Source organism: Carettochelys insculpta, chromosome 12 (genome assembly GCF_033958435.1).
Source record: "Carettochelys insculpta isolate YL-2023 chromosome 12, ASM3395843v1, whole genome shotgun sequence".
Classification (NCBI taxonomy): domain Eukaryota; kingdom Metazoa; phylum Chordata; order Testudines; family Carettochelyidae; genus Carettochelys; species Carettochelys insculpta.
In genome coordinates, this window is record NC_134148.1 from 1,132,978 (window position 1) to 1,153,710 (window position 20,733).

The window sequence follows — 20,733 nt, forward strand, 5'->3', positions numbered from 1 at the left end:
CAACCCAGGAAACTACAGACCAATCAGTTTAATTCCTTCATTATTTGCTCCATTATCTTTCCCAGCACAGAAGTTAATCCGCAAACATCTGGAAGAAAAATAAGGTGTTAGGTAACAGCCAGCGTGAATTTGTAAAGAACAAATCATGTCAGACCAATCTGATAGCATTTTTTTTTTTTTTTGGACAGGATAACAAGTTTGGTGGATAAGGGAAAGGCAGTGGATGTGGTATATTTAGACTTTAGTAGTGAGTCTTTGCTCACAAAAGCTCATGCTCAAAACTTTTCTGTTAGTCTATAAGGTGCCACAGGACCCTTTGTTGCTGTTACAGATCCAGACTAACACGGCTACCCTTCTGATACTAGACTTTAGTAAGGCATCTGACGTGGTCTCACATGATCATCTTATCCATAAACTAAGCAAATGCAACTTAGATGGGGTCACTACAAGGTGGGTGCATAACTGGCTGGATAAACGTTCTTGCTGGAGATATTTAAGAACAGGTTAGACATCTATCGGGGATGGTCCAGACAGTGCTTGGTCCCACTGGGCGAGCAGGGACTGGACTCAATGAGGTCCCTTCCAGTTCTAGTGTTCTATGATTCTGTGTGATTCTATGTGCTTGCCGTATTCAAGCTATCAAAGCCCAACTGAGGGCTGCAGCAGGAAGTGTGTATGGTAGGGGGAATAACTACAGCAAATACAGACCCCCGTTCCTTTAATATTCATATTGCTCTTTTTCTTTCAGCATTTGTGATGTCTGTAATGATATCAAGCAGGGCTAATGGAGATAAATATGTTAAAATGAGTATCAAACAAGATACGTTTGTGTTGTGTTGTACAAGCAAGGTACTAGCAAACTTCAGCAGAACTTTATTTATGAAAGTGAAACCTATTTACAAATCTGCATCATTCTGTAGCTCTCCTAAGCCCCTGGCTAATCTCTTCCCTTCTCCTTCCTGTATACTATCCTTCCAGACTCCCAGCAGCCAGTGCTCCCCCTTTCGGCCATTACAAACAGTATTACATCTGAACATCATAAATTGGCAGTGCAAGTGAATTCCTAGGAAACCATGCACTTCTTGTAATAAAAAGTCAAATTATAATAGTGAAAGCTTTCAGGTATGGGTATGGAGGTGCAGTTAGCTGGTCATCTAAAGGTACGTCTGGTTACTTCTAGTTAAACATCCCATACAGTGGTTAAATTTAGATGGTCAAACTTGTATTATCCTACTGCTCCCATACTAAAATCCTGTCAAAGCTACGAAAACTTGTGTTGTGGGACCTGGTTACAGTATGGTTATTCCCTGATGTCAGTGAAACGCTATTGTGACTTTGCCTTATAGAGTGGACTAAGTTATGATTCAGCATTGGACTTTGCAGTGCTGTAGGATAACTTGGAAACATGAGTAAGATGGTTAGAGCCCTGCCTCTGCTGTAAAGTCAGTATTAGGCATTACCTTGGGTGGGGGGTAGCTTTTTGTGGGTTAGAATGATCCCTATATCAAATTACACTTAATATTCTTTCAGCTTGTCTAAGTGTGCAAAGTCAGCCTTAATTCTGGTATTTTTCTTCCAGGGTTTATCCATGCAAACACAGGTGAGGCTAGATTTTATTTTAAACTGTCCAGCAGGGCAGACAACTGCTTGGGAAAAGTAATGTCTCCAATGCTTTGACCCTCCGGGGATTAATATGCTTAAAGCCTAAAGCATCTATTGGGAAATCTTGATAATAAAAAACCAAAGATGATTCAGAATCGAAATAGTCTCTTCTGCCAAAAGATGGTTCCCGTATACTGAATTTTGGGCTATTTTTATACTGGTAAAGAGGTGGAGGGATGCAAATACATTCGCCTTGCTTGCTCCCCCCGAGATCCCTTTTCTTTCTGCTAGAAAGCACAAGCAGAAAGGAAATCAGAAATCTTTAATTTTAGATGAGATTGTTCAACCATTAAGGGATCCCCTTCTGTGGCTTTAAATTGGACTCCAACCAAGATACCATGGAGTTACAATACATATTTAAAACATGCTTTTTAAGGTTTGTATCGCTCCTTAGAAATGTTACTATCAGTCTTTATGCACATGATTGTAACCCGTGGGTAATGTGACCAATGATTAGCTGACAGGTGAGATGACAGAGCTGTCAGGAAAGCACCCTCCCCTCCCCTCCCCTCCCCACAGATTGCACGTTACCAGATTAGGAGATCACTGAACTGGCAGTGCTCTTCCACTGAGTTCTGTATAACTCATGTATACCGAGGAGGCTGAAGTTTAGCTTGGCACCACTCTTGATCCTTGGTAAATCTGTTGTTCTGAAATTAGCTTAATAAAAGATGCATCTCAGGACTATGCTCTTGATCCAGCTGAGAAGTTGCATGGTTTGGCCAGTAGAACCTAGACAATGAGTGCACTGCACGTAAGAGTAAAGTCTGACTTTTTTTGAGCCGTGCTCTCTAAAATTTGTTGTCTCCTGTTCTGTGCTCTGGGTCTGTTAGCATGATGTTTTCCTAGTATTCTGGTGCTGTTAGTTTACCAGTGTTACATTAAGTCGTCTTTTGGTACTCTTTCAATTTTTGAGTTTTCCTAGCTATCCTTACAGAAAGTGTTCCTTCCCTTGAATGAGAATAATTTGATTCTAGATCTTAATGAATCTGCACATGGTACAACTACTGCAGAGTTGGTAATCCGTACTTCCTAGATAAGTACAACAGGGTTATTGCTGGTCAGACTTCATATGTATTGATGGAAAAGCACATGGAAAATGTATCTATACTGACTAGTTCTTAGGCCATGCCATCCGTCTCTTGAGCAGTGTTTCCTGTAACCTGTGTGCTTTTGTGAACACTCAGGAAAGATTCACATGCCATCCTGCTGATTGGTTTCTTCTTCTTGGTGGCCACTCAGTGGCAAGTAAGACGCAGCTGATAGCACGGCAGCGCCCCAGCTAGGGTTTTTGGTTATGTTGATGGTGCATATTCCTACATGCCTTGGTGTATACAGACATTTATTCCACACATGGATGGAAAAGATGAGAGAATATTGCTCCTGAGCACTGTCTTATATACTTTCCAGAAAAAAATCTTAGCTATTGAACTTGTAATGTAATCTGAAGAACAGTGCTGTAGAAGAAATAAATTACAAACATTCAGAGATAAATTTAGGTTGATAACAGCAAGTAAATGTTACCCAGAAATGCAGAGCTTCCTGCTGTATTTTGTAGTGTCATCTGCCTTCTCCTCCATGGCACTATGGAACCATATTGAGGCTTGGTGGTAAATCTTGTGATGAGGGGCTTCTCAGTGCCACCACCTACAGGAGACAGCTTTTGTTTTTTTCTGTGGTGCATTTCTCTCCCTGGCAGCATACATAGCAGTCAGTAATTTACCAGTGATTGTAATTAAGCTCAACTTCCATATCATGCACCTTATTGAAAATGAGACTGTTTCTTGCAAGCATTGCCATTTGTTTATTCTCGGGATATCATGCCTGAGCTCTTTTTGCCTAGTACACCACAGTTATTCTGTAACTTTGCAAAAGGTCCACAGAGCCTTTTCTTTGATCATCTGCTAGATGGACTAAAGACCTCAGTTAAATATATGCCTCTCCCACTCCCTTATCTCCTTTGCTCTATACAGCATCAGCATCAAATATAAGCCCAATTTTTATGTGATTTAGTTAGGCCAGGTGTGCCATCATGACATTTGCAAAGTCCAAGTAAGACTGTAATTCTCACAGAATCATTTTTGGGATTCTCAAAAGTCACTGATGTGACCAGGGTGCATTCAGTTTTAAATCTGTAGGCTAGAAAATCTGAAGGAAGGCAATTTTAAGATGTGAACTTTTTGACCAGTTTCCCTGCCTCATCTGTATAGAGAATAAGCTTCTTTTGGGGGCGTCTTAAGAATACGTTGTTCATCCTTTAGCACTCCCTTCTGAATATTTGCCTTTGTGTCATGCTACAAAACCCTTCAAGTGTGTACATGCCATGGGGCAAAACCAAGTAAGGAAAACTTTCTGGCTCCAGAAGCCTCTTACATAAGCAGTGAAATCGGTACAGTGTCCTTCTGTTTACTTGGTTTTGTACATTTTAAGGCAAATTTTGACAATTGCCAAGCAGCAAGAATTCTTCAGTTAAGTTTCTGATCTTTTCTTCCATTATGGAAAGTGCTCTATGTGCATATTCTATTTTTGAGTAATCCAAGTGATGTGGATGAATTTCATCTCTGCTTATAGCTGCTCCCTGGAACTCTTTCCTTGTAAGAAATGGGTCAGTGAAAGTACTGCCTGAAACTTGCTGATATCATTTGGTGTGTAGCTGTTACTGAACCAGTAAAAATGCAGGGTGCTAAGTCACATGTAAAAGTTGATAAACTTGTGTGACATTTCTAATCATGCTACTAGTCTCTTACTAATAAGGCATTTTCAGAGTATGCTTTGTGTGGAGAGGTTTCCCCTGCCTTCTCACTTGAAAATCCTTCCAGGGTTCCATCCTTTTGTGGAGGGAGCTGTTTTGCAAACCCTAAATATCCTATGTGGTAGAATGTAGTTTTAGTTTATCTCTTCACTTAGGCTGTGTCTACACTAGAGAGTTTTGTTGACAGAAGGGGCCTTTTGTCAGGCATAACTTAGGGAGCGTCTACACTCACAAAGCGTTCTTTCGACAGTCTGCATTTGTCTCAACGGTGTTATCCCTCCAAAATTTGAGGAATAACACTCTGCCTACAGAGTTCTGTTGACAGAAGTGCAGTGTAGACGCTTCTGTCGACCAGAGAGGGTCCTCCATGGCAGGAGTGGAGGGAACAGTGCTGGGCAGAGCTCATGGGCCATGTGGTTGCACTGATGGGTGACTGACAGGCCCAGGCAACCCAGGGACCCCCAGCCAGCTCCTCCGCCCTTCCATGCCCTTGCCCCCTCTTCTCCCCTCCACCCCTGGTGCCCCATTGTCCCTTCCTCAGGTGGTCCTTGACCTGACAGCCTGGATAATGTCTGCCATCGGCACCCAGACCCCTCACCCATGCTAGACCCCATCGTCCCACCAGGCCTCCCAGCCCCGATGTGATCCCTGAACCCAGGGCAGCAGGGGTTGTGCAGACACCATGTGTCCCAGCCACCCTCCACACCCACTCTGGGCTAAGGTGCCCCCCACAATGTATATGGTTAATCATTTTTGAAGTTTTCCCACTGTCCAGGTTACAGGTGTTCATTTTCTGTTAGAAACAAGTGATCACCTATGTGCAGTAAACGTGGTGTTCAATAACCCTCCCGTGTCCCTCGTCACTGGTGGGGCCTCCCGTATCTGCGCCCCATCACAGTGGGCCTGGCGGTTGGGTCCTGCACCTGGCTTGTCATACATGGAGGCGGCATCTGACAGCCAGCCTTGGAGGAAGTCCTCATTTTTGTTGTCTGCTATATTGTGGAGTATGCAGCATGTGCCCACCACCGTTGGGACGTTCTGCACCCCCCATGTCCCAGCTGCATGTGCAGACATCTGAATCAACCCTTCAAACGTCCAAAAGCCTGCTCTGTTGTCAGCAGGAGCCAGTTGAGGCGGGCAATAAATAGCTCCTGACAGGCATCCAGTGTATGGCCGCAGGAGCCAGGGCAGGGGGAATATGCTGCATCTACCAGATTGCTGTGCAGCACGGTGGCATCCCTCATGGGCATCTCCCATTGGGACACGTGTGCTCCTCCATCCTCCAGCAGAGGCTCGAGTTCCTAAAAAAAAAGTCATGTCACGGGCCCTGCCCTACCAGCTGTCGTACACGTTGGTGAAGCATCCCTGGTGTCCTACCAGGGCCTGAATGACAACCGAGTGGTACCCCTTGCGGTTCAAGAAGCAGCCTGCACTGTGGTCTGGGGCACAGATGGGAATGTGTGCGCCAGCGAGCGCAACAATGCAGTTCGGGAATCCCAGTGTTGTGAAGTCAACCATGACTGCCTCCACATCCCCAAGCTGGGTGACCCTCTGCAGCAGGATATGGCTGATGGCCCTGACAACCTTTAAGGGGCAGAGACTAGGCGCACATGTGAGGGGCTGAGGGGGGCTAGCCCATGGCTGCCCATCCCTCCAAGGCCCTCCTGTCCCCTCCAGGAGCCCCCTGCTATGGCAGGCATGTGCTAGAGTGGGATGGCGCATTACCTCGGGGATGGGGCTCCCCCTTGGCTCTCCCACCCCTCCCCTGCCTCCTACTTTGGGTCCCCCCCATGGTAAGGCTTGGGGATCCAGGTGCCTTACCTGTATGACCACAGCCCTGACAGTGGACCTGTACACCTCAAACTTATTCCTGGCAGAGCAGTAACTGTCCTGGGTGGCAAGTTTCCACAGGGCCATGGCCACATGTTTCTCGACAGGGATGGCATGTGGCAGCCGCATGTCCCCCTGGTGTAGGGTGGGGCAAACAAGGTGCAGAGCTCAAGGAAGGTGGCTTTGCACATCTGAAAGTTTGGGACCCAGTGCCAGTCATCCCGTTTGCCTAGCTTGACCCGGTCCCACCAGTCAGCACTTGTTGGGTACCACCATACCTGCCTGATGGTCAGGTGGGGCATCTGGGGGAGGCACCACCACTGCTTCAGGCTCAGGGCCCCCCATGGTGTGGGGGTGCACAGGCCTCTGGAACAGGTAAATGACCACTGCAGCCAGGATGAGCAGCAGCTGCTGCAGCTCCTCTGGGGTCTGGTCCTGGCCTGTGGCTTGGTGGTTGGAGCAGGGGGCTGCCTCGGGTGTTGTGCTGTCGCTGCACCCACCTGTGGTGTTCCTCCTGGTGTGGCACAGGCTCGGGACTGCAGGGGGTGGCTGTTTTGGGGGGACCTCTTTAAGGGCTCATGGTGCTGGCTGACCTGGGAGGGTTTGTTGGCCATGTGACTACATCTGTGGGCTTCCAGGTCTCCACCTGTCGTTAGAGAGGCCTGACTGTGCGGAAGCAATCTGTCAGCAGAGCAGATCACTTCGCCAAACTGCTTTATAGTTGGAGTTGTACTCGTTAACAAAGCAAAAGAGCAGACTAGTGGCACTTGAAAGACTAACAAAGTAATTTATTAGGTGATGAGCTTTCCCAGCTCTGTCAACAGATGTTTCTAGTGTAGATGTAGCCTTGTGGTTTAATGCTAAGCTCTCTTATGTTCATGGCAGAATATTTTCACTTGCAGGGCTATGTAGAACGCCAGTGGGAGATGTTAATTCATGTTTAACTGGAGTGTGTGCAACTGCAGCTTCTGTGCTGTTCCAGATAGGAGACCCCATCTGAGATGCCTGTCTTTGAAACCCATCTCAAGTGAAACAAAACAGCAGTAATGTAGCACTTTAAAAACTTCACAATGATTTATTCAGTGATGAGCTTTCATGGGACAGACCCACCTCATCAGATCAGTAGCATTTCCAGTACACACTGACATCTGTAAGTACAGAGGCCCAGAAAAAAAGTAGGCCTCTGTGTTACTGCTGTTGTGTTTTGTTAGAATGCAGACAACACTGCTACCTCTCTGCTACCATCTCAAGTAGTTCTAAAAGGTAGCTTTCAGTTTCTTTGAATGCGGTATGAGCAGCTGTCTGCAGAGATTACAGATCTGGTTACTCAGATCAAGTTGGAGCTTTGTATTGAGACCTCTAATCTCACAATCAACACTCTGGTCTTGAAGATTGAGGCAGTTGATATTTACTTAAAAATGAAGTTAGATGTAGTGTGAGGGCTCCTGGTGAACTACCAAAATGGTTCTTGATTGACACAGTTTATGCCTAGCTTAAACGCACATGCAGAATTTTAGGCCTTGTTTAAATAACACGTAATGGGTTAGCTCAGTTGCTCTGAAAGTGCTGGAATCAAAAGCAAAGATTTTCTTATCCATACTTCAATTATGGGTGGCTGGAATAACATGCATAATTCCTCTTAGAGAGATGCTTGTTGTAATATTAACTTCCCAGTATACAATTATTGTTCGTTTGGATTTCATTTTACCCCCGTTCATCAGAAGTGTATTGAGTAGCAAACGAAGGAACGAACTTTGGAGCAAGAGTAAAGGGTTGTGGTTCAAACCGTCTGACAAGGGACTGAAAAAAAATTCATCTAACCAGTGTGCTTTGTGGAGCTAAGCATCACATTCCTCTTCTACCCTATCCCTTATAGCAGAGACCAAAGGCTTGTTTTCCCACACCACTTTCTGTAAGGAATTGTTTGGGGCTGGGGAGGCCGATCCTGCTGATATGTCTATTTTATTCATGGTGTACAGGTCTGCCCTCTCTGCTCCCTGGTGCCTAGAGAGAATCCAGCATAGATATGACAGGTTTGGCTGCATAAGCTAGCTGGCTTGCTGCTTTTTCCAGAATTTTTTGTATACAAAAAAACTGGCTTTAAATCTGTACTAGTTTCAGTTGGGTAACTTCCGAAATAGGACTTGATGAACAACTTAAAACATAGTCAAATGCATTGATAGAGTAATTCTAGTAAACAGGGAAATTGATGTCACAGAAGGGTCTCCCAGTGGTTTTGGTATGAATTACAACTGTTCAACTCTTACAAAATGACTTCACTTTTAACCTATATAGTTATTCAGTACTGACAGTTTCTCAATTAGTGAAATAATTTTACCATTTTGAATGTGTAAGAAAAATTCCTATCATGCATTGCAGTGGTAGGAGAATCTACTGCTTCTAGCTGCAATAATCTAGTTACTGAGGGCAAGTAGGTCACTTACATTGAAGGGAATTCCCTGCCTCATAAGTTCATCATAGACAGAAAAAATGGAGAGTAGAATTCATGTGGAAAGCTGTATAGGACAGAAGCTTGCTCTTTTTCTGTAGTTGGTGTTTGAATAGGTGTCTGTTTTAGTGAGAGTGCTGAGAATGAACAAGGGAAAGGCTACTGTTGGACACTTGTAAACCAAACAGTTCAAGAAGCTAGCAAGAGAGCCCCATAATTTGCAGTCTGCTTACCCATAGCTCTCTGATGCTTTTGCTTCACTGTCCAGTTCCAAAAGGGGTTATGTGTTTGCTGTGTGTGGTTCTCCTGATACAGCCTCCTATAATCCAGTTTGACACCGTAGAAAATCCATCTTAAAATGCTGATTCTGGTAGTCTCCCAAGAACTGTTCCTTGAGTAAGGTATGTTGTGGTATGAAAACCATAATACACCTTCAAGCTAACAAAGTTTGCAAGTGGTCAGTGTGTTGTGCTTTCTTTCTATAAAAGTCTTGTTAGCACCTGTTACTGTAAATGATGATGTCTGTTATCTAATCCTTTGTTTTCTGCAACTCACTTGCTTTGTTCTTTATAACATCTGTTGTTTTCTGCTAGTCTATCACTACATTTCTGCTGCCCCTCCCTCTAGCTGGGTTTGTCAAGTCGCCCATGTCAGAAACTAAACTCACAGGGGATGCCTTTGAGCTGTACTGTGACGTGGTTGGGAAACCCACTCCAGAGATCCAGTGGTGGTATGCTGAAGTCAACCGGGCTGAGTCTTTCAAACAGCTGTGGGATGGTGCTCGGAAGCGCCGTGTCACCATTAACACCGCTTACGGGGCGAACGGCGTGAGTGTGCTGAGAATAACTCGCCTTACACTGGAAGACTCTGGGACTTACGAGTGCAGGGCCAGCAACGATCCCAGGAGGAATGACTTGAGGCAAAATCCCTCCATAACGTGGATTCGAGCACAGGCTACGATAAGCGTCCTTCAGAGTGAGTTCAGCACCCTACAGTAGTAGTACTGTAGTAACTAGAGGCAGTCCAGTGATCCTTCTCCTCCCCCCATGACCCTGGATATTACCCCCCTTTGTCTTGTTTTTTGAACCCAAGATTGTTCCTCCAGTTGTAGTGCTTGAAAGTGTCTGCCACCTTTTTCTGTCTCTCTCTTCCATAGGATCAAAGGACTTGGGGAAATCTATGGAACTGTGCTGTAGCACCTGTGGGAAAACAAGCTCAATGTTGGATTTTTTTTTTCTTCCACTCCCCTTTACTTTTTATAGTAGGTCTCCTGCATCCTATCGCTGGCTCCTTCATCAGTGCCTTTCTGTTTTGTGTTTTTATTCTTTGTGAGCTAACCACTTTTATTTTTTCTGTTTTCTTGGAATCCCTGAATAGCTTACTCAGGTACATGGTTTTGAGTTCATAAGTTCCTGTACAAATCCTTCCCATTTTAACTTTGTTACGTGTGACTTCTAAAGCCGTGAGGTTTTCCATAAAGTCATGGAAATTCTTCTCTCTTCTAAACAAAATGTATCCTAACATTCTCTCATACAGCAGCACCTTACTGATGCAGCTGTTCTTACATGGTGGTGTGAAAGTAAGTAACACTCCAAGTGGAGGGATGTTATCAACTTACTGTGCACAAGCTTTAGCCAAATAACTCCCGACTAAGAAGAATACCATTTGCTTTCTCTTGGATGTAGTAATTGTAGATGCAGGCTGTTTATCACACGCTTGCAGTGAGATGTGTGCAGAGACCTAACTGTGTACGAGCATGTGGAGCAGAAGGTGAAGGAGGGTTTTTGGTTAGTGTAAATATCTCACTGTTTAGGGCTGTCAATAACAGAGGCTGGATGTTATCTTTTAACACTAGTCTGTATACGTTAACTGCAGTAGCATAGAAATGTAGTGTCTAGCTCCAACCTACAACATCTTATTGAGCTTCATATTGGATAACTCAAACTCTCAGATTGTATAATGACATCTGACAAATTGATGTTGTAGCTGAGGCTATGTCTAGATTGTGGGCTTCTGTTGGGAGCCCAGACGTCTCCCGACAGAAGTCCGCTGCTCCAGGAGCCCTCTGCTGACCTCCTGGTAATCATCGTTCCTTGAGGAAGAAGGCTGGTGTCAGCAGAGGGGGTTTTCCTGACATTTGGCCCAGTGTAGATAGGCAAAATGTTGGGAAAGCCTCTCTTGACAGAACTATCAGCAGGAGATATGCAGATTGAGCAAATCATTTGTGTATCTTTTGCTAACAGATCTCTTCAGTCTAGACATAGCTTGAAGGAGCCCCCATTCAGATGTAAACCTGGTAGCTAGTGTGCAGGTGAGGTACAAGCTGAACTATCGGAGTATTACTGTGCTGCAATATGAAAATGATTTTGGCAGAAAACAGGCGACCTGCTGCAGTCAGTACTGGTGGAGCCGAGAACCTCTCTCTGGAAAATGGAAAGAACATGAATGTATGTGGAAAAATAAACAGAATTAACCCAATGACATGGATTTAATTTTAAACCCAAGGATCACTGAGTTGTTTGACTTGACACACCTGTTTGGCTTCCAGCCCTAAGACTTAACCTCTTCCTAGCCCTTAGAGGTCACACTTGACACATACCTGTAAGTTATTAACGTCAGTCACAGCAAGTGCCTTCTGATTTCACGCAGGCCTGTGTTCGCTCAAGGCAAAGCTGAATTGTCCTGTCTCTTGGAAGCTGGACTCCTATCTCTGACAGAGTGTAGTTGTACCTATATTGGTCTCAGGATATTAGAGTGGCCAGGTGGGGAAGGTAATATTTTTATTGGACCCACTTCTGTTGTTCAGAGAGACAAACTGTTGAACCAGGCAGAGCTCTTCTGCAGGTCATCAGTAGAAGTTGGTCCAATAAAGATATGAAACAGGAGAGACTAGGTGCACAATATGCCCACCGTGTGTTGCCCCTGCGGGTCTGTTGTATTTCCCATCTCTATTCCTTGCCTACCCAGTCTCCTTTTAGCAGTCATTTGGAGGTGGGAGACCTTTTTTTGAATGAAAAAGCTACTTTAAGTTCTTGAAGCATGTACTTAGGGTGAGTCCTTGTGAAAATGTTTCAGATTGTGTTTTCTCCCTCAAATATATTATTTGAAACTAAGCTTTTTTTTATCTGGATGGAGATTCTGAGCTTCCATCTCTTTCCTGTCAGAAGCCCGTCTTTGCTCTTGCATACTTGCAGTTCAACTATCCAATGTGTCCTAATTTTGGATTGTGTATTATGACTATATTGCCAAGTACCTTGTGACTGTGGCACTCCCCTATTTTTTTTTGTTTCATTTAATTTTGGTGAGGTCAGTGTTTTTCTCCAACACATCCACAAGGGAGGCTTGAGCTGCTACGGTTTGTGGGAATCTGAGCTCTAAGGTTTAAACCTCTAGGTGACTGTACACTGGAAATGGAGCTGAAGGGAGCCCTAGCTAAAGAAACTCAAGCTGTACCAGCAAGGCAGAAATACAAGTCTGAAGTGTCCCAGGGTGTTTAGATTACACAGGCAGAACGCAATAGGGCAGTTTCTACTCCGTGCACTATAACTTTATTTGGATAAATGCATCTTATATGGCTCGTCTACACTAGCCCCCTCCTTCAAAGGGGGTATGTAAATGAGCCTGAGCAGTGAATAGCAATGAGGTTCTGTGCTGCATATACAGCACCTCATTAGCATAATTCTCACCACACACATTTCGAAGTCGCTGACTTCAGTGTGTCAGCGAGCAGTCTCGCTGTGGCACTTCAGAGTACCTGCACAACTTCAAAGTTCCCCTACTCCCAACGTGTTTTGGAAGTAAGGGAACTTTGGAGTAGTTTGAGCACTTCGAAGTGCCCCCAGCTGGACTGCTTGACAGCGCTTCAAAGTTGGTGTGGTGAAAATTATGCTAGTGAGGTGCTGCTTATGCCATGCAACCTCATTGCTATTCACCGCTCGGGCTTGTTTATATGCCCCTTCAAAGGAGGGTGCTCGTGTAGATGAGCCCATAGAGTATTAAATAGTATTCAAAACGAAGGCTTCTGATTTAAACGGTGTTTGAGTTTTCTGCTGGTCTCATATGACACTAGCACCTTGGGTATTCAAAAATAGACACAGTAAGCTAGTAGAACCTGCTTTAATTGTGGTGGCTAAAAACAAAATGCCATTGGCTAATATCAAAAGAGAATGCATTGATGCCTTTCCAGATGATGGTGGATTACAGTTGCATTCAATTTTAAAAATAGCTATGTATAATTGAGACCTTAAATGGAAAATCCGAACTGTACCTTCCTTATGAGACTCTTCAGCATGCACCTGTTTGAACTGAGGGGGGTTTTTTATGGTGCACATGTAACCCTGTACCCCTTCCACAATGCATTATCTCCTCAGAACTAAACAGAAATGCCTGCTTGTTTTTTCTGTTCTTTTACAGATCTGTTTAAGCTTAATACTTAAGAGTTCCCTAATGGCTGACCACTTTGTTACGTTCTCAGTCTTCAACTTTTCCTGCTTCAAACATCTACATTCAGTAATTTCCATATATTCCCAGGGTAGATATGAAAGCACTCAACAAGTCCTGGAAAAAGGCTTGTTGTTAACGTGGTTGCCATTATTTCATTCAGTGGCACAAACTTTTAAGTGACATATCACAGATGTTGCTCTGTAACTGACAGGTGGGTAAGAATAGATATAAATGGGCAGAGGCAGCCGTTAAAGTCCCAAGAAGCTTACTTGTTCTGAGTTCCAGATCATCAGCATACAGAAGAAGAGAGCTAAAATGGTTGTGTTGGCTGAATATCAAAAACATTTGGAAAATAAAGCATTTTCGGATTAAAATTCTGTTACATGCATCTTCTCTGCCTACAGACTAGATTAAAACTGTTTTCCATTACTTTCTTTTTGCTGGTAGCATTCTTGGATAGTGTCATGTTTGCTTCCATTCGAGTCATACTGTAGGGTGTGCTCTCTTCTAACAGCCACCATAATGTGTGTGCTGCGGACAGCATCAGACTGCCTCTGCTAACGACTCTCTTTAAGCATACCCAGTTTGCTATTACAGTGTCCAGGATACTTGTTTTACCAGTTTCCTCTTTTAACAGGACAATGCTATTAATAGTTCATTGACATATGTAAAACGGAGTATATTTCTTTCAATATTAAATGAAAATTTCCTGTAAAACAGAAGCAAATATCAGTCAGTTCTTATAAAGCTGCTGTCTGTTTACAAAATTCCCTGAAATTGAGTTAATATTGCTTCAAAGCGTTGTTTCTGTCAAAGTATTTCCACAGTTGATGGTGTGTTTTGTTTGGATTCTGTGCATGCTCATTGAGAATGATATTGGGGTGTGAAAGGAGAGAAGAGTAGTGGTGGAATTGTGAAAGCAAATGATTTTCCTTCGAGAACCTGATCTCGAGGCCCATGCACAGGTAAAATTCATATTGCAGGACATAGTGGGCAAAAATGAACAGTAGTGGTAGAGGTCCTGTGAAAGAAGAAAGAAGAAACTCCCAGCATTTTAATAGCTGCAGCATTGTGTCTGGGAGGGGAATGGTTAGTACAGGGACTTCTAAATAACTGCAATACAGAGATTTCCTTCCTAATTCTAATAGGTTGGCTATGCAAAGATATGCAGGTGTTAAGTGGTTGTTGTAAGGGGCTTATTGGGCATCAGTAGTGAGATTTCTCACTTTGCCCTATGTTGCAGCAGCAAGAAGGGGAAGTATTATATTATTGTTATAATACGAAAAAACAACCTTCACATTGCCTTTTTTCCCCCATTCAAGTTAATCATTTGCTTTCCAAAGTGCTTTACAAGGTGAGTCTTCAGCAGACATGGTGTGACTTGATCTATACTCCAAATATGTTTAAAATAGCTGTCAGCAAGGCATATGGCACTGACTCTGAATTTCACTGACTTTCAGGTATTCTTAATTAGGAACTATATGGATGTTGGCATAAACCACACCCTCACCTGTCAACCTAGTTGCAGCTTCCTCTCTTACTGACTGGAATGCAAAGGAAATTCTTTTATTCTGCAATATTAGCATTTTTCTAAGCTGACCTAAAAAAGTTATTTTTTAAACTTTTATTTCATTACTTAATTTTTTAGTTTGAAGGTAGGCAAGACTTTTCTTTGATCTCAGTAGAAAAATTACTTGCTTTTTGTAGTTTGGAAAACATTTTATTCACTCGTAGCGCCAGTGGCCAGCTTTCAGAATTCACTGGTCTTGGATATTAGCTCTTAATTATGCATAATGCTGCTTTCAAATTTAAGGGTATAATTCATAATTTTCACGTTCCCAATAATAATTTCTGAAAGGCTTCATATACGTGGTTGGAGTCATTCAACTTACAAAGTCTCACTGCCACTCAGGGTTGAAATGGCTTCAGAAAATAGAATATTGCCAGTAGAGTATGTAACTCTCATGTGTTTCATACTGTTGTTGCAATCACATTCAACCTGAGTGAACAAGAAAATGCTTCCTCTTAAATAAGATTAAGGACATTCCCAGTCCAATTTGAGTAAAGACAGGAAATATATTCTTTCCTGCTGATTTAAAAAGCCCCTTAAAAAACCTTTTCACTCCAACTGCTGTACAAGTGGGAGCTTTGTCCCCTCAACTACAATTGCAGCCCATACTGGAAACTCTCGTCCTTATTGGCTACTGTTCCACACAGCCTTATAATAGAACCTTTTCAGCCCACTTGTGTTAATGGACAACAAATGTTCAATTTTCTCTGTGGGGTGAGACTCTACTTCCCCCAGGAGCCAGGGAGTCCCCTTTCCTCTCCAGTACTTGTTACATACTGGAAAGATGTGTGTAGATTATGCTGTGCAACTGACTTGCATACTGTCGCAATTCGTATATTGTGTGACACAACACTGTAGGCTTGTCTACACTAGCCCCCTTCTTTGAACGGGGCATGGAAATCAGCCCGATCAAGGAATAGTAATGAGGTACTGCATACGCATCGCAGCATCTCATTAGGCTAAGTCTTGCCATGGGAATTTGGAAGTTAGCAACTTTGAGGCACTGGCAAGCTGTGTAGCTGTGGGCATCTCAAAGTACCTGCACATCTTTGAAGTGCCCTTGCTCCCAACACGTGCATCACAGCACCTCATTGCTGTTCCCTGCTTGTGCTGATTACCATGCCCCCTTCGAAGTGTAATGTAGACAACCCCTGTGATAAGTGTTATGGATATATCTGGGCAGGGTCTTCTGGCCTGAATGTAGACTGCAATTATGGGGCCAGAGTTACAGATGGCCTGCAAAAGAGAGGATATGCTGTCTTTATAATGTATGAAGAAAGCTTACATGTGTGTAAAAATTTCTGCTAGTTTAACTTCAGAAGTATAAGGAATGTTAAGTCTTGTCCATTCGCTTTGCAGGAAGACTTGCTGCATGACTAAAATGAGGATGGGGGCTTTGACTTTGGAATAGCATTGAGTGTTGTGTTGAATTATTAATAAAATAAAATTCCTCAGAGTGAAATAAAATGGCTTTAATAAACATGAGCTTTAGGTAGTGTATAAACACTACATTTCTGCTCAGCTAGCTTTGTTCTTTGTTCACGTCCTCATCAAACTTTTTTGTTCTCATGTAGGCAAAAATGCACAAGTTTGAATTCTCAGTATGAAAATACAAGGAGAATATAAATTCATTTCAAGCAATTACATATAATAGGAGCAATGTAGGTGCTTTAATGGAATCTCTTTTCCTTCACAGTTCATCTTTTGGCTTAGCATTGCACATTTCCTGAATTTTGCAGCATTTAGTTGATGTGATTCACTTAGAATAGAAGCCCATGTTCCACATTTCTTCTGCTTTCATTTAGCTTTATGGCACTCCTGAGACATCAGGAGATGGTTGTAGACACGTCACCCATGTGTCCCATGAATGAACATTCTAGAGATCCATGTATGGTACTTGTCAAAGAAGTCAATGCAACATAAATTTACTCCTATGCACTTTAAAGACAACACTCTCTCAACCCCAGTTCAGGTCTTTCAGGTTTGCGACTCTCAACTTAACCTACGCTGGGGATTTGCTTGAATTTCAGCCTTTACTGGCTACCGACTGGTGAAGCTGCTCTTTTGTATGGACCGGATAAAAACTTTATAAACCAGTTTCCACTGGTGCAGCACATACTTAACTTCAAGCAGAACTAAGTTCCTCTAGGAGAAAAAGCAATTCTGCCCATTTCCATTAGGGGTTTCTACTGTTACAGTTGCACTGATGACCATAAAGAGAGCATATCCCCATTACAGACATGGTCTTGTTCCTAAGACTGAGGCTACGTCTACACTAGGAGATAAAATCACAATTACCAATATTGGTTTTGTAACTCCAGCAATTATAAATTCCAATTTGACTGTCCTCACCTCCCCACATGCTCCCACAATGTAGACTTATTGCTGCTACACTCAATTGGCAAACCTTGACTGTTGCAGCGGTGCATTGTGGGAACCTTTTTCAGAGTTCCCTCATCCCATAACAGTCTGGGTATGCTCGCTGGCCTTTGACATCTTCCCATGTTGCATTTTCCTCATTCCCCTCCCCTGTTAAGCAAATGTCCATTTTCCCATTGGAAGGAAGGAAAAGTAGGGCATCCACAGATGGCAAAAAAAGTTAACAGAAATCCCTTCTGTAACTGATTTCTCAAGTGGCCATCTACTGACTGTCCCCACTCCCATGACTGCATCCGATCCCTAAAAATAACAGGGGGACAGACAGTATTCTCAACTGGCCCTCCACCCACTCTTCCCTGTGAAGGGGTCCAAAGTTAGAGGATAGAAGAGGCTGGGAAAAATTTGTTTTGTCTTCCTCCTTCATTACACAGACATTGCCAACATGGGGTATGGCAGTGAAATCTCATACACTGAACTTACAACAGAAACAGCGATCTCAACTGGCCCTCCACCCTGTGTTTTTTGGGGGGAGGGGACAAAGCATGAAGAAAGATAGGAAATGTTAGGAAAAAGATTTTGTAACAAATATCAAACCAGCAGCTGTCTGCCATGGGCAGCAAGCCCCCGAAAATCTTTCCCATCCTTGGAGCCCTAATCATGCACAAGTCAGGGCGTGGTGCTGCCTAGCAGCATGGCCAGCACCGAACAGCAGGCGCGTCCTTTTATTGTGTCGAGGACTACCCACATGATGTGGCTGAGTGTGGAAAAGACCCCAGCTGTGCAGCATCCATGGGGGAGGGAGAGGGGTTCATGCACAATGTAAACTGCTGAGAAGTAGTTTCCTGGCCTCTTATGCAAGCACAACCCCCCACAACAACCATGAACTCCATGCTGGGCTATTTGTAATGGGTAGATGGGTTCTAAGTGCTAATAGTAAAGAAAGAGAGAGACATTTCTCAGGCTCTTATACAAACATGATCTCTCAGCCACAGGCTTCCTGGTCCTCATTTGAAATTCACAATCTTCCTGTTACCTAATTCCCATGTACCTGGAGAGCTGCGGCCAGAGCAGAGCACCAAGGGGCATTGTGGGACAACTCTGGAGTATAATAAATGTGATTTTAAGACACTTCCAACTGGCCTTTTTTTCGAACTTTTAATCTGAATTGATGCTACACCCAGCAGGTGCTGACAATATTGTGATATCAATATTAGTGCTAAATTGAGCTAATGGTATTTACAGTGAAGACAGTCACGTGGTAATATTGAGCCAACTGCCTTAAACTTAAATTTCTCATAGTGTGGATGCAGTCAGACATACGTTTCTTCCTGGGAACTGGACACCCAAATAGATGCATGTTGTTTGCCAAAATAGTCTGGTTGTGTTTGAAGGCTCTAGATATAGAATTTACTTTTTTCTGATTGAATAAGTGCATTATATTGCCAGAAACAATAATTTTCTTCCTTAAGCAGGTGAGGAAAAGAAGCTGATTTTGTTTGCATAGTCACCCGATTTGCAGCTTCTCTCTTTGTATTTCACTATATACAAAAGGTTTGTATATACTGAGGTGTGTAGAAGATGTCTTGAAGTGTGAAAGTGAAAAATCTAAAATCCTTTCTTTTTCTCATTATAGAAAAACTGGTCCTTAAACTGTTGCCTTTGCTAGCGGTTAGCAGTTTGATTCTTTCGTCTCCCAAATTAGCAATGCGTTAGTTGAGATTTTTGACTCTTCAATGTGCACTTTTTTCCAGAGCCCAGGATCAATGCCAGTGAGGATGTGACCATTCAAGAGAGTTCTTCCATCATGCTGCAATGTAACCTCACAACCAGTCCCAGCCCCCTCACTTACAGCTATTGGGTGAAGAATGGGGAAGAAATTTCTGGCACGAAAAAGAATTCCAATACCACAGAGTACAAGTAAGTTTGTAAGAGGAGAATTCTCTTCACTGTAGCATCAGGCATGGTTGTTTTGTGATTAAAGTAGGGCACAAAGTCAGGACTTCAAGCTCTGTCCTGGCTCTGCTACAGGGTGACTGGACAGTTTGCGTGAGATTCATCTGAGGTAGCGGGGTGAACAATTTCTAGCCTCAACAAAACAACTCAACAATTGTAAATAAACCCTAATTCTGAAAGGGATTGGCATCTCCATAGCTATCCAGAGTAGGGCGTAGCACAGACGTCCAAGCACAGCTCCTCACAGCTTTCTTGGAGCAGGTGTGACTGTAAGGACAGAAGTACAGACACTGGTTTCAGTTCCCAGCTGAGCATATTATATGTGGTACGTACCTTGCAAAATGTGTTCTTGCGTGTGTGCATATTGTATCTGAAGAGAAGAGCTGATCAGAGCATATTACTGACATGGTGAGTCTCTGTGCCTTGACAGATGAAAGCCAGTGCTCTGAGTTGTCATTAAAGTATAGGAAGGAGTATTACAAAATTGCTAATTATGGATGGGCTAAGTGAACTAGTGCAACTCCACTACCATAATGGTTCATCTTTGTCAGCTCAGTAATATTTAGACTGAACTCCGGGCTAGTGCATTAGTGCTGGAGCCTGGAATATTTGTGAGTTGTTACTCCTGAGGGCATTCTTTATCAAAAAATTAAAAATTTGGCATGCAGTATCTTAAAATTCTGTAAAATTCCACAGGCTTTGTCAAAATAACGCTACATAATCACACCACTTTCAATTATATTGCTAATTTATTTTAATGTGTGTCAGCAAGGCTGTATTCTTCTTCGAGTGTCCCCGTGGGTGCTCCACATTAGGTGTCGGGCTCGCCCGGAGCCGCAGATCGGATCTTCCAAGCAGTTTCTGCCGAACAGCGCATGCGCTGGTGTGCGCAGCTCCCTTGCGCGCTCCTGGCCACGTGCGCGATCCGGTCCCCGCCAGTTCCTCTTTAACCGCCGTCGGCTGCAGACGGAATCTGACTAGGCTACGGCCAAGTTAGCGTATTCAGTGGTTTTAGCTGTTTTCCTTAAAGTTTTCAAGTTCTTAGTCTATTGTTAAGTTAGCCAGTTGTTGTTTTTCAAAAAAAACAAAACAAAAAAAAAACAAGAAACAACAAGCGGGACGGCATTCAGTCCAGTCCTAGTAACAAGCAGAGCACCGGAGCCAGGAGCCTAGGGCCATTAGCCCTCCTGCCACGGCAGGCTATCCGAGAGGGGGAAAACAGCACAGAGAAGGTGCTAAGTACCCCATTAACAACTAAAAGACTCACCAACAATGTCCTCTTCAGGATTCAAGAAATGTGAGTCTTGCCAAGAGGCAGTGCCAGCATCTGATGGGCACAGTCACTGTATAAGGTGCCTTGGGGAGTCCCATGTCACGCAGAAATGCTCCTTCTGTGCAAAATTAACAGCCAGAGCAAGGAAGGACAGGGAGATGCGGCTTGAAATGCTGCTCTTCGACAAGGCCCTCCAGCCAGACATGCCAGAGCGGCCGCAGCAGGAGGGACCCTCCGAGGCCCATAAAAGGAAAGCTGCCTCCCTCACCCCATCAGCGCAAAAACGGAGGAACGTCTCCCCAACCCGATCCCTGCCGGCAGTGAGCGGGACGGGAGGAGCGCACAGCCCCCAGCCGCAGCAACAGCTGATCGGCGGCGGCACGGAGAGCCACGTGGAGACAGCTCAGCCTCCGATGATCAAA

General features: G+C 43.8%; 1 protein-coding gene across 1 annotated transcript in view; it reads left to right on the top strand.

Moving 5' to 3' along the window:
* The first annotated feature begins 9,340 nt into the window (after positions 1-9,340).
* NPTN (neuroplastin) overlaps positions 9,341-20,733 on the top strand; it is a 64,970-nt gene continuing 53,577 nt past the window's right edge. Inside the window, exons 1-2 of the mRNA XM_075006803.1 lie at positions 9,341-9,668; positions 18,837-19,002. Of these exons, the coding sequence (XP_074862904.1) occupies positions 9,341-9,668; positions 18,837-19,002 (494 nt within the window). The remainder of the gene's footprint in view (positions 9,669-18,836; positions 19,003-20,733) is intronic.